The sequence below is a fragment of the Mustelus asterias genome, chromosome 23 (genome assembly GCF_964213995.1).
Source record: "Mustelus asterias chromosome 23, sMusAst1.hap1.1, whole genome shotgun sequence".
In the NCBI taxonomy this organism is placed as follows: Eukaryota; Metazoa; Chordata; class Chondrichthyes; order Carcharhiniformes; family Triakidae; genus Mustelus; species Mustelus asterias.
Window position 1 is genome coordinate 49,971,765 of NC_135823.1, and position 14,213 is coordinate 49,985,977.

The 14,213-nt window shown below is 44.7% G+C and overlaps 1 protein-coding gene across 11 annotated transcripts in view; it reads left to right on the forward strand.

The window, feature by feature from the left end:
* Window positions 1-14,213, forward strand: part of polr3e (polymerase (RNA) III (DNA directed) polypeptide E) — a 66,408-nt gene that overhangs the window by 21,940 nt on the left and 30,255 nt on the right. For 7 of the 11 annotated variants that reach the window (XM_078240582.1, XM_078240580.1, XM_078240578.1 and 4 more), the window contains 4 exons: window positions 5,374-5,481; window positions 7,824-7,873; window positions 12,373-12,492; window positions 14,031-14,116. In XM_078240582.1, the coding sequence (XP_078096708.1) occupies window positions 5,374-5,481; window positions 7,824-7,873; window positions 12,373-12,492; window positions 14,031-14,116 (364 nt within the window). The remainder of the gene's footprint in view (window positions 1-5,373; window positions 5,482-7,823; window positions 7,874-12,372; window positions 12,493-14,030; window positions 14,117-14,213) is intronic. The other 4 variants (XM_078240586.1, XM_078240584.1, XM_078240583.1 and 1 more) reach the window with 1 other exon arrangement.

The following is a 14,213-nucleotide window of genomic DNA, read 5'->3' on the forward strand; positions in this document are numbered from 1 at the left end:
AACAACAGTTTTTTAAAAACCCTGTATTTGCTTTAGAATCATAGATTCCTACAGTGCAGATGGAGGCCATTCGGTCCATCGAGTCTGCACTGACCACGATCCCACCCAGGCCCTATCCCCATAACCCCATGTGTTTGTCCTAGCTAGTCTCCTTGACATGAAGGGGCAATTTAGCATGGCCAACCCACCTAACCTGCACATCTTTAACATCGTAAAACCCTCATTATAATGCAGGCATCTTTTAAGTGATTAAACTGAAGTTCTTAACCCTATCTTGACACACAGAAATGCAAAATTAAGCTCAAGATAAACCTTATTTCTAATAATACCCACACAAACGTATATAAATTACTTAAAACTGCCTCTATTTCTTGACGCTGGACTTATCTTTTACACCCTGTTTTGCACAAGTTGTAAAACTTGCTATTCTCCAATCCCCTGCCATTACCCCGAATCTGATAAAGATTGAAAAGTTATGGCCAGTGCTCCACATTTACCACTCTCCCTTCTTCCCTCAGTATTCTTGGATGCATCTCATTTAGACCAGATGCAGTATCAACTTTAAATGCAAATTGCCAATCCAATATCTCCTCCTCAAAAATATTAAACCTTTCTAGTCTCTGAATTACCTTCTCTTTTACCATGGCCTGTGTAGTATTTTCTTCCTTGGTAAAGACGGATGCAAAGTATTCATTTACTACCTTGGTTGTGCTTCTGCCTCCATGCGCAAATCCCCTTTTTTTGCTCTGCTGCTCCTTTAAGCATGATGTGGAGATGCCGGCGTTGGACTGGGGTAAGCACAGTAAGAAGTCTCACAACACCAGGTTAAAGTCCAACAGGTTTATTTGGTAGCAAATACCATAAGCTTTCGGAGCGTGCTGCTCCTTCGTCAGATGGAGTATTCTGTAACTTGATTTCTGTGTCTGTGCACTGTTGGAGAACGGATAACCACTCCATCTGACGAAGGAGCAGTGCTCCGAAAGCTTATGGTATTTGCTACCAAATAAACCTGTTGGACTTTAACCTGGTGTTGTGAGACTTCTTACCCTCCTTTAAGCACCCATATTTACACACCAATAGATGACTTTGAAATTCCCTTTTATGTTGGCTGTCAGTCTTTTTCATATTTTCTCGATGCTTCTCTTATTTGTTCCCACCCCGCCCCTCCTTTTGAACCTTCTGGATTCAGCCTAGTTGTATTTTCTACCTGACATTTGCCATAAACACACTTTCTGCTGTATCTTAATCTCTCTCTTTTGTCATCCAAGGGCCTCTGAGTTTCCCTTTCGATGAAATATACCTTGACCATGTCCAAAATATCTCCCCCCACTGAAGGTAGCCCATTGTTCAGCTACCATCATTTTTCCTGCCAGCCTTTGACTCCAATTTATTCAGCTCAGATCCGTTCTTAACCCATTAAAGTTGGCATTTCCCCAGTTAATTATTCCATAATCAACTTAAGATGTATGATACAGTGATCACTGTCCTCTCAATGTTCTCCCACTGACACTTGATCCATTTTTGTCCATCTCATGCCAGGTCCAGCAGTGCCGCCTTTCTTGTTATACTGGAAACATACTGCTGTAGAAAATTTTCCTGAGCCCACCCTGGGACCTCTTGCCACTCACAGCCTTTACAATGCTACTATCCCAGTTTATATCCAGATAATTCAAAGTCCCCCATTACATCTATTCAATCAGTTTTGCATCTTTCTGTAAATTCCTAGCAAATTTGTTCCTCTACATCCTTCCCACTAGTTAGTTGCTTATTGTTGTGTTATCTACCTCTCCCAGTGTTCTGTGCACTTTGGTATTATCTCTTGGTTCCCATGTCCCTGCAGAGTTATTTTAAACCTTCCAATAGCACTAGCAAATCGTCCCACAAAGAACTCAATCCCGGTTCTCTTTAGGTGCTACCCATGATTTTTTTCAAAAGTTGATTCATTATTGTCACAAGTAGGCTTACATCAACACTGCAATGAAGTTACTGTGATGATCCTCTAGTCGCCGCACTCCGGTGCCTGTTCGGGTACGCTGAGGGAGAATTTAACATGGCCAATGCACCTAACCAGCGCGTCTTTCAGACAGTGGGAGGAATCCGGAGCATCCGGAGGAAACCCATGCAGACACGGGGAGAATGTGCAGACTCTGCACAGACAGTAACGTGAGTCCCTGGCACTTTGAGGCAGCAGTGCTAACCACTGTGCCGCCCACAGCCTGTACGGGTCATGTTTATTGGCCATCCCTTGGTATCTAGAGTTTGCTGCAACTAAGTGACTGGCTGGCAACTTCAGAGGGCCTTTAATTCACATTGAGGTAAAATCAAATCCACATTCGGAATAAAGAAAAGTTCAGCACAGGAACAGGCCCTTCATTCCTCCAAGTCTGTGCCGATCATGGTGCCCTAACTAAAAAAAAAAAACCTTCTGCCCTTACTCTGTCTGTATCCCTCTATTTCCTCCCTATTCATGTACCCATCCAGATGCTGCTTAAATGTTGCTTTCATCACATCCTCTGGCAGCGCGTTCTAGGCACCCACCACTCCCTGCATGAAAAGCTTCCCCCCGCACATCTCCCTTAAACTTTTCCCTTCTCACCTTGAACCTGTGCCCCCCTTGTATTGACACTTCCACCCTTGGTAAAAGCCTCTGACTATCCACCCTGTCTATGTGTCTCATAATTTTGTAGACCTCTATCAGGTCTCCCCTCAGTCTCTGTCTTTCCAGTGAAAACAATCCTAGTTTGTTCAACCTCTCCTCATAGCCTCGGGACCAGGCAACATCCTGGTGAACCACCTTTGCACTCTCTCCAAAGCTTCCATGTCCTTCTGATAATGTGATGACCAGAACTGCACACAGTGCTCCGAATGCGGTCTAACCAAGGTTTTATATAGCTGCACATGTACATCCAGAGTGGATAAGGAAAGCAGATGTTATTTCCAATGGAGCATTCTTGAGCCAGTTGGGTTTTTACGATAGCCATGATCATTTTTGCGAGTGCCCATATTTTATTTCCAAGTTTTGAACTGAAATCCAAACCACAAACGTCCATGGTGGGATTTGAACAGGGCTACTGTGTCGCAGAGTGACCTGTGCCCCAGCAAGGGGTCAGCCCTCAACAAAGGAGGGCAGAGAAGAAGATTGAATAGGTTAAAAAAAAAAAGTGAATGGGATTTGTTTCCTCTGATAGTATTTTGCTTCACGCCATTGTTAATCTATTTAAAATATGATTTGTGACTACAGTAAAATGATGCACATTGCAACTGATCGCATCAAGCTATGCCCTATTGAAGGAAAACAAAATTCTCATCTCTTGAGTCAGAATGTTGTGGGTTCCATTCAAGGGATTTGAGTATTAAACTCCCAGTGGAGTTTTGAGGAAGTGCCCAAGTGTCAGAGTGCCAGTACTTGAGGGAGTATTACATTGTCAGACTTGCTTTCTTCTGGGTGAGGCATTGAATGTTGTCTACCCTCTCAGGTGGATATAACACAGTGGTTCCCAAACTTTTTTCACTGGGCCGCACTTTCGGAATAAAAATTTGCTCACGCCACACCGAATTTTTTATTGATAAGAAATACATTCAAAAACAAAAAAAAAACAACTCCTAGCAGTGCTTGATTCAGAACATAGAACACAGCTACTTTATAATATGATCATGGGACATCCAGAAAGTATAAAACAATGCTTGTTTAAACCATGTTTAAATGTTTCTTAGATTGCCCTTGAATCTTCCCGCCACACTTGCCATCCTCTCTCGCCGCACCCTTTGGGAACCACTGATATAACAGATCCCATGGCACTATTTTAAAGAAGAACAGGGGAGTTCTTCCAGTACTCTGGACAATATTTATTCTTCAACCAACATCATTAACACTGATTATCTGTCATTGTCACATTGCTGTTTGTGTGAACTTAGGGCCCGTTTGTACCATTGCGTTGCACCCGTTTTCGGGCACAAAAACGTGGCAAAGTCGGGTGTGAGGCCATTAGCGCGATCCGCGTCCGCGCAGATTGCCACTTTACCCAGGCCTGGGAATGGCGGCGATCCGCTTCACGCCCGAAACGGGCGCAACGGCGATTTAAATGCATTTGCATGCATTTCAATTGGATTAATGAACTGCCCGCCCAACTTTATCAGTTTTTCCCCCTTTACCACCGCATTCGCCGATCCGGAATCGCGCCAAAATGAACCTGCTGAAAAAAAGTCTGAATCGGGCGCTCCAGCTGCTGAAGAGGCGAGTTCAGAGCTTCCAACGGCTCCCTGACTCAGATCGGCGGTGGGGGGAGGTGGGTCAGATCATTCTCTGGTGGGGAGGGAGGCCCGATCGTTGTCTGGTGGTGGGAGGGGGGGGGGGGTGCTGATTGTTGTCTGGTGGGGAGGGAGGAGGAGGTGGGTCAGATGTTCCTCTGGGGGGGTGGAGTGGGAGGAATGAGGCCAGATCGTTCTCTGAGGAGGGAGGTGGGTAAGATGTATTTCTGGTGGGGGGGGTGGTGGAGGAGGTCCTATCACTCACTGGTGTGGGGGGGTGGGAGGGGAAGATGGATCTCTTGTAGGGGGGGCAGGGGGGTTCGCTGCCACTCTGTGGGCAATCGGTGGGGGGAAGGGGGCAGGGGGTCGCGATTGGTCTGGGTAGCAGGGGGGTGGGTGGATAAGGGGGACAGTGATGTCTGTGTGCACCATCACTCCCGCTTTTCGCTCCCGGGCCGCTTTCTCCGGCCCGGGAGTGATCTGACACGGGCGCGCTTTTTCAAATTTGTTTCCAACTGCGCATGCGCAGTTCAGAGCTCCGATCGTTTTGGGCGTGATAAGCCCCGCCCACAGCGTGAATGGGACTGGCGATTTTTTTTCCAGGCTGAGTGCGTATGGGAGCGCCTGAAAGCAGATTTCTAAGTCGGATCTGCATTACGCCCAGATTCAGCACTTGGAATGAAAATGGCAAAATCAGCCCCTTAGTCTGAGTAAATTGGTTGGTGTGTTTCCTGCATTACAACAGTAACTACACTTGTAAAAGTACTTCATTAGCTGTAAAGCACTTTGGGATGTCCTCAGACACAACATTATTGAAATTTCTTTATTTAAACACTGTGAGAAGTAACGTGAGGACAGCAGTTCTTGGGGAAATGGTGAAAACAGCTGAGTAAAGAGCAGCGACAAATAGCCTTTCCAGCAGGAAATGTGATACAAAACAAGAGAGACATTGCACAATTCACACACAGGTGTGGATTCGCCAGCATTGAACCAGACTGAAATGTCAGCCTGTAGTCAGAGTTACTGAGAGCAGACAGAGTACTTTCAGGGAATTAACTTTCCAGACAATCGGCCAGTTTGTGGGTGATGTTTATAAACTTTTTCTCTTCCAATATTGTGTGACAGGGGAGCTCCACGTCACTCCGTTACATGGAATACTACAGTTGCGACCGAGCTTTTCCTACCTGGATAAAGCGGATGCAAAACACAGGGAAAGAGAGGCTGCAAATGAAGGTAGGGAGTTGGGTCAGACTCAACCAGCAGTTGCTTCATTGAAGCAACCTTTCAAGCGGCTTAAAAAGAACTTTAGCAGCAGGGGAGAGTGTACAATGTTCCAAGTATCAGCCAGTCTAAATGTTGAGTACAAAACTACCGTGCGAAGCTTCCTGAACACATGAAATGAGCTGTTGGTTCCCTACCCAGTAAAGTTAACTTGGGAAGATTTTCTCAAGCTGCAGATTTTATAAAAATGGTACCAACACTAAGGTTATAATTTATCAGGAAAAACTGAACAGGCTGGAACTCTCTTCCTGCGAAGAATGAACCTCTAGAGGTCATGAAGGGGTTAAATAGGGTGAACGTAGAGATGTTTCCACTTTTGGGTTCCAGAAATGCAGGTCATAAATATAATAGTCACTAATAAATCCAGTAGGAAATTCAGAGAATGTGGAACTCGCTGCCACAGGGAGTGGCTGAGGCCAATAGTATAGATGCTTTGAAGGGAAAGCTAAATGAACACATCAGGGTGAAAGGCCAAGAAGAATATGCTGATAGTGAGATGAAGATGGTTGTGGCTGCTCAAGGTCAATCATCTCAGTCCCAGGACAGCACTGCAGGACTGCCTCAGGTAGTGTCCTAGGCCCAACCATCTTAATGACCTTCCCTCCATCATAAGATGAGAATGGGGATGTTTACTGATGACTGTACAATGTTCAGCCGTGGGGAGGCACGATGGCTCAGTGAATAGCACTGCTGCCTCCGCATCAGGGACCCGGGTTCGATTCCTGGCTTGGGCCACTGTCTGTGTGGAGTTTACATGTTCTCCCCGTGTCTGCATGGGTTTCCTCCGGGTGCTCCGGTTTCCTCCCACAGTCCAAAGATGTGCGGGTCATGTGGATTGGCCATACGAAATTTCCCCTTAGTGTCAGGGGGACTAGCCAGGGTAAATGCATGGGGTTATGGGAATAGGACCTGGGTGGGATTGTGGTCGGTGCAGACTCGATGGGCCGAATGGCCTCCTGTAGGATTCTGATTTGTGACTCCTCAGGTACTGAAGCAGTCTATGTCCATGTGCAGCAAGACCCGGACAACATTCAGGCTTGTGCTGATAAAGGGGGTGATCTAACATTCACACCACATGATCTCCATTGACATTCAATGGCATTACCATCACTAAATCCACTACTATCAACATCCTGGGATGTTGCCATTGACCAGAGACTGAACTGAATCAGCAATGTACACGTTGGCTATAGAAGCAGGTCAGATACTGGGAATTATGCAGAGAGTAACTGGCCTCCTGACTGCCCAAAACTTATCCACCATCTACACGGTACATGTCAGGAGTGTAATGGAATACTCCCCACTTGCCTGGATGAGTGCAGTTCTAACAACACTCAAGAAACATGACACCATCCAGAACAAAGCAGCCTACTTGATTGGCACCCACCCCATCCATTAGTTGATAGTGGGGGATTCAGAGATGGTAATGGCACTGAATGTCATAGAATCATAGAATCCTACAGTGCAGAAGGAGGCCAGTCGGCCCATCGAGTCTGCACCGACCACAATCCTACCCAGGCCCTATCCCCATAACCCCATGCATTTACACCAGCTAGTCCCCCTGACACTAAGGGACAATTTGACATGCCTAATCCACCTAATCTGCACATCTTTGGACTGTGGGAGGAAGCCTGAGCACCCGGAGGAAACCCACGCAGACACTGGGAGAATGTGCAGGCTCTGTACAGACGGTGACCCAAGCCAGGAATGCTGAGAGTTGCAGTGCCGTGTCAAGGGAGATCATGTGTTGATGTTACTTCCCCCTTATTAGTCCAGTAGCAATGTTTACCAACTACAAGATGCACTGCAGCAACTCACCAAGACTCCTTCGACAGCACCTTCCAATACCACGACCACTACCAGCGAGAAGGATAAGGGCAGCATATGCAGGGGAACGCCACCACCTGCAAGTTCTCCTCCAAGGCACACGCCACCCTGACTGTATCACCGTTCCTTCATTGTCACTGGGGTCAAAATCCTGGAACACCCTCTCTAACAGCACCGTGGGTATACCTACAGCACATGGACTGCGGTGGTTCAAGAATGTAGCTCACCACCACCACCTCGGGGTAATTAGGGATGGACAACAATGATGACCTATCCAGTGACACCCACATCCTGAGAGAGAATCAAAACAGTGTTGGGCTGAATGGCCTGTTTGTGATGTATATTCTGTTTAATAGCAAGTCTTTACTGAGAGAACAGGGCACTGGAGGGGTGGTGACCAGAAACTGATGCCTGTCTCTGGCCAAAATAAGTCCTTGTTGATGTGTCATGTTGTTCTTCTTCTGCAGCTGGTGACTCTTCTCAGGATGAGGCAGAAGACGATGTTAAGCAGATCACTGTAAGTGGGACCAAGTTCATTGCTGGTATACATTTGCTTGAAAGCAAAAGAAACCTTCAGCGACCCTTTAGAATTCTGCACCATTTTTGGAGCCAGTCGCTAACTATGGTTTTCCTCGGCAGAGCTGAACCAAGATGTCATCCAGACGCTCAATGTTGGCTCTATTCTCTCCACAGATGCTGTCAGACCTGCTGAGTTTCTCCAGTATTTTCTATTTTGTATGGTTTGCCTGGTTGCAGTGTCTAATCCTTTTATTATCCTTTGATTATTTTGACTTTTTAAAAAACAGTGTCGCTTTAAAGGTTCTAAGAAATGAGCTAAAGGCAGTGCCTCCATATTGCAAACCGCTTCAATAGTACTTTATTCACTGTAGCACTTCTGGATAATCCCGAGGGCGTGGAAGGCACTATAGAAATGCAAGTTTGTTTTCTCTTGTAGCATGGGAGGTTTCATGTTTAGTCCATAGTTTTGTTTACTGCCAGTGTCCTTGGGCTGGGGTAAGGATTCAGTTCAGGTATTCCATTCTTCACAAGTGTCCCAAGTCTCCAGCAACTCCTGTTGAGCTATCTATACATATATCTAGTGGGGTCAGGTTTCAGCTGAAGCCTTTTATAGTCAAATAACCCATTGACACTCCCTATTTAGGCTGAAATGCTACGAATCACCTCCCTGGGGAGGATGCCCATGGACTATATCACAGTAGGTGTCCGTACGGGTGGATGGGAGCCTGTTGCAAGCATACAACTAGATGATGAGAGAGATCACTGAGCTTGTATATGAAGTGGAAAACCCTTGAAGTAATAAAGTATCCTTGAGCACAATCACATGTGGTCTTGGGTTTGGCTTCCATTTAGGGTATCTCTCTCATGGCGGGCATGCTTTCACATGCCTCAGACTTGGAATTCTCCCACTACCTATCTTTCCTCTTTCTTTCCCCACCCCAGCACCTTATGTGGCTCAGTGGCAGATTTTGTTTGATAATGCTCCAGTGATGTGGCTTGGGATGTTTTAGTATTTCTTGAACAGTACATTCCAAACCCACAAACACTACCACCCAGAAGGACATGGGCACCATGTTCATGGGAACACCACCAGCTGCAAACTCCCCTCCAGGTCACACTCCATCCTGACTTGGAACAATGTTAGTATTCCATCACTGTCACTGGCTCAAGACCCTGGAACTCCCTTCCTAACGACACTGTGGGTCTACCTAGACCACACAGACTGCAGCATTTCAAGAAGGCAGCTCACCACCACCACCTCAAGCGCACTTAGGGATGGACAGTAAGTGCTGCCCTTGTCAGCAACACTTGCATCAAATGAATGAATAAAAATAACTATTGAGCTCTGATGCTACTCATTTAATCCTTTTATTTATCCTGATGCACAACCCATCGTTATCTAATCATGGAGAGTATACCCTGTGCTATCCTGGTTAAGTTGGGGTGACGGGGAGCTGAGCAACGTGAAGAAAATCCTCCATTTGATCAGGGTGGTTGCAGACCGCCATGGTGGGGCCTTGCTCACAGCGACAGTTTAGCTGGTGAGGGAGCCCACACGCTGGCAATGTTATAGACATCGAGATGATGGCCACCATTGTGAGTAAAGTTGTGGGTGACAGTCTCGGCTCCCTGACACAAATCATTGGTGCTCGCATTGATGAACTGCGAGATATCCAAAAGAAAGTGGATGAAGTGGAGGAAAGTCAGTTGAGAGGGAAGTTTCCTTGGTGGAGGCTCACTTCAGTACTTGGAAATCCTGCTACATTGTATGTCGGACATCCTGGTTAATTTGGGTAGATGGGGCCGGAGAAGGAATGTCTATGTGCCCCCGATCTCCCAAAGGGAGCTGAGGATAAATTCCCAGATGAATTTGAGAACTGGCTGCCATGCTTTCATAATCTCGATTTGAAGGCTGGGCGTTTCAATTTCGAAGCAGCATATTGTATCCTGTCTTTGAGATCTGGGGTCGGGCTTATACCCCGATTGCTGGCCTTGCGTTGTCTTGACCTCTGTGTTCGTCGAGAAGGGCTGGAGGTGACCAGACTCGTTGGGACCTCACCATCTGCCGGGGCCTAGATCTCTCTCTGCCAGGGCTTCTGAGCGACAACATAGTGGAGGTGTAGAGACCTCGGTGAAATTATGGTTGGATCCTTGATGTTGCTTGGCAATCCTGTCAAGGCTTTGGCCTTTTCAAGCTTCGTGGATGGCTATATTATCCTGCAGTTACACATTAATCCTGAGCTACTCCCCTTGTGAATATAATCTTGATTTTGTGATGTTGTATTTTATCCTGACAAGGGTGTTTGATATATGAGCACTCAGGTGTACGTTGCCTGTTATCCTTTGAAAGCCAGGGATATCCGCCAGGGATATCCACTTATTTATAATGGAATGCATCCATCGGTATGCTCTGGTGATGGAACAAGGGAGACCTTGGTTAAGATGTGTAACCATTTACGTTCAATCTTGATCTTTCCATTTGGTGCCAGGGAGCACGGTGGGTGAGTAGGTCTGCCCACCCTGCTTCTGGCCCTGTGTAAAATCCAAATCCCTCGTGTGTAGTATTTGTAATGTGGAGATATTTCCTTTGTTTGTGGACTGATAATGGGTCCCCATTGTTCTATTGGGATAGTTGTATGGCATCATGGTTGTGTGACACTTATCTTTTTGTATTGTAATGCTAGCATTTATAATGGCGGATTATATTATATGGTATCCTTTACTTTAATTATGGATAATTGAGTACTGCCACAGCAGAGTAGTGGGCAAGTGGTTTGGCATAGAGGTGGTGGGTATGGCCTTAAGTCCTCATAGTGGATGAGGAAAACCCCCTTTTGAACTCATGGTGCCACGTTTTTCTGTTGTATTTTTGTTATTTTAAGGTTATCCTTATTGGTTTCCTGTGAAGGTACAGACAGATCATGTATCCTGGGAAGGACTGGGTTTTATTGTCATTGGCACCTCTGGCATAGCTGGAGTTAGGGGAAGTTGCCCTAACCCCCCCCAACCATTGGGAACATTCTTTCTGAATCTACCCTGTCTAACCCTGTTAGAATTTTTAAAGTTTCTGAGATCCCCTCTTACCCTTCTAAACTCCAGTGAATATGATTCTAACCGACTTAGTCTCTCCTCATATGACAGACCTACCATCCCAGGAATCAGCCTGGTAAACCTTCACTTTACTCCCTCAATAGCAAGGATATTCTTCCTCAGATAAGGACACCAAAACTGCACACACTGCTCCAGATGTAGCCTCACCATGCCCTATACAATTGCAGCAAAACATCCCTATCCCTGTACTCAAATCCTCTCTCCTATGAAGGCCAACATACTATTTGTCTGCTTTACTGCCTGCTGTATCTGCATACTTACTTTTAGCGACTGATGCACGAGGACTCCAAGGTCTTGTTGAGTATCCACCTTTCTCAATTTACACCCATTCAATTAATAATCTGTCTTCCTATTATTGCTACCAAAGTGGATAACCTCACATTTATTCACATTATACTGCATCTACCATGCACATGCCCACACACTCAGCCTGTCCAAATCATGCTGCAGCATCTCCGAATCCTCTTCGCAGCTCACCCTCCCACCCAACTTCATAACATCTGAAAATTTGGAGATAATACATTCAGTTCCCTCTTCCAAATCATTAATATATAATGTGAACAGTTGTGATCTTAGCACAGATCCCTGCAGAACCCCAGTAGTCACTGACTGCCAATCAGAAAAAGACCCATTTAGACTAACTCTTTGCTTCCTATCTGCTAACCAGCTTTCTATCCATCTCAAGACACTAGCTGCAATCCCATGTGCTTTAACTTTACATAGTAGTCTGTTATGTGAGACCTTGTCGAAAGCCTTCTGAAAGTCTAAATAAACTACATCCACTGGTTCTCCTTGGTCAATTCTACTAGTTACATCCTCCAAAAATTCCAGTAGATTCGTCAAGCACGATTTCCCTTTTGTGAATCCATGCTGACTTTATCTGATTATATCACTGCCTTCCAAATGCCGAGTTATGAAATCCTTGGTAATAGATTCTAGCAACTTCCCCAGTACCGACGTTAGGCTTACTGGTCTAAAGTTCCCTGTTTTCTCTGTGTGAAGGGAGATGCCAATTGCAACAAATTGTAATTGATCTAAATCAATTATAATGATATTTGTCGGGTTTTTTCTGTATGAATATCGGTGGAATGGTGATTATTCTGTGCTGTAGTGGATTTTGGGGGCTTGTGAAGTTATTTGGTAAAATGGAAATTCTTCACTAAAAACATTTTTAAAACCTGTCAATAGTGCTGTATAAATGCAAGTTATATTTATAATTTGTTTTATCAATTATTGCATTACAAAGTCAAAGTGCAATATTGTACATTAATTGTGTCTTCCCAATGTTATTGTGGCATCCTACGGTGTGTTTATTGCGTGACCCGTTCAACATGGAGCTTAAGTTATGTTTGTAACCAAAAGCTGTCTTTGTTGCACTGTCCTTAGGTACGTTTCTCACGCCCTGAGAGTGAGCAAGCTCGACAGCGTCGAATCCAGTCTTATGAGTTCCTGCAGAAGAAACAGGCGGAGGAGCCCTGGTATCACCTCCATTACAGTGGTGTGAAGGTATGTTAAATGACAAGCCGCTGAAAGGCTTATAGTCACTCCATCCTCTCAGAATGGAAATGGAGCAGTATCCATGATTATCGTGCATATTGCTAAAAGAGAACATCTGCACTCATCAGGGCAACCACAAGGATACCAATGACATTGATATTCTTGCAATTGTCCTGATGAGTGCAAGATGAAAAGCTTCAACAAAATGTCTTTTTTCAGCAATACTCAAGTTTTGTACTACCAAATTACTATTTGGAAATCCTTCTGTTAAAAGCCTAATTCCCCCACACCTCAATTTTATTTTACGCAATTTAGTTTAGGATGTTCTAATCGCTTAAATGCAATTTAATTTTATTTTAAGGATGTGCCAATAATAATGCACAGGACATTGAATTCTGCTGCAGATTCCCCATTCTTTTTGTTCTGAGTTATTTCTCTTTGCTTCCTGAATGTGTTAATTTTGCTTGTCTCTGTTTGCTAAACTTTTGTCCCTTAATCCTTTGAAATTGTTCAAGTTTGACATTGGTGGATGTATTTGGCACTTAACAGTCAGCAGCCTGCACCTCTTTGGTACAAGAGTGGCTGGGGAAGTCCGTTCAATGTTGGGATTGTAACTCCCATTCCCAATCCCTTTAAAAAATATTTGGATGAGAACTTGAAACATTTACGGTCAAAATGCCATCGTTGTTGATGGAGCGGTAGAATTTTCTGGAGTCTGGGATTGGGAGAAGTAGCAGCACCAGAAACTTGTGGGACAGATTCCTCTGTTGTGTCACTCCTGGGAGGTAAATTTTAACATCAAAGGAGCCCAGGTTATTGTTGCTCATCTTTCCATTTCCACCATGTGGATGGGGTTAGTTGCTCTCCTGTTGGCAATAGAATAAGAGGATGATTTGATAACTTCAAGTTCCAATGCATGTACAATTCGGACTCGCTTTTTTGAATAAATTCTACAAGATAATTATGAAACAGAGATACGCACCAAAGAAAGTAAAGATTTAATTAATGGTGCGATTTCAAGTGGTCACAGGTTATTTTGTTTTGGAACAAGAACACTGACATGGACTAGTTGAACCAAAAGGTCTATTTCTGCACTGTTTATTCTACAAATAGTTCCATGTAAACTGGACATTGCTCTGTTGGAATATGATTGCTAATTGTTGTTCATCTACCTTTCACTGTTCGTTTTTCCTGCATTAGGAAACCAATTGTCCTGATCTGTTTTAGGAATGATGTCCATATTAAATTCCTGAAATTATTTTAACTATGTGCGATAAATATTTAAGATGTATGCTAAATTTAACGGAGGTCAACTCCTGCTCCTCATAAGCTTTCCATAATTGTGTTTTCTATGAAATGGTTAAATACAGAACAAAGCTTTGTTAGTACGTCCCAGTGTTTTTGACAGGTGTGGTCTCTATGTTATATTGTACAATTAGAACTGGACACAAGAGGGCAGTGTTTCCTGTGTCTGTCATAGGCACGAGGCGGCAATGTGTTTTCTGTGTACGATGGGATTACTGATGATGTCTGTGTTGTGTATACAGGACAGCCGGTCTGAGCACGAGCGACAATACCTTTTCAGTCAGCTGGCTGGCATGGTGGAGACAACCGAGTTAACTAAATCCCCAAGGTATGAGCTGGGCATCTCTGAAGATCATTTTACTGTAGTTATAGAATATGGACGGTATCATTTTATCACAGACCCCTATGTCCAAACACTGAAAATC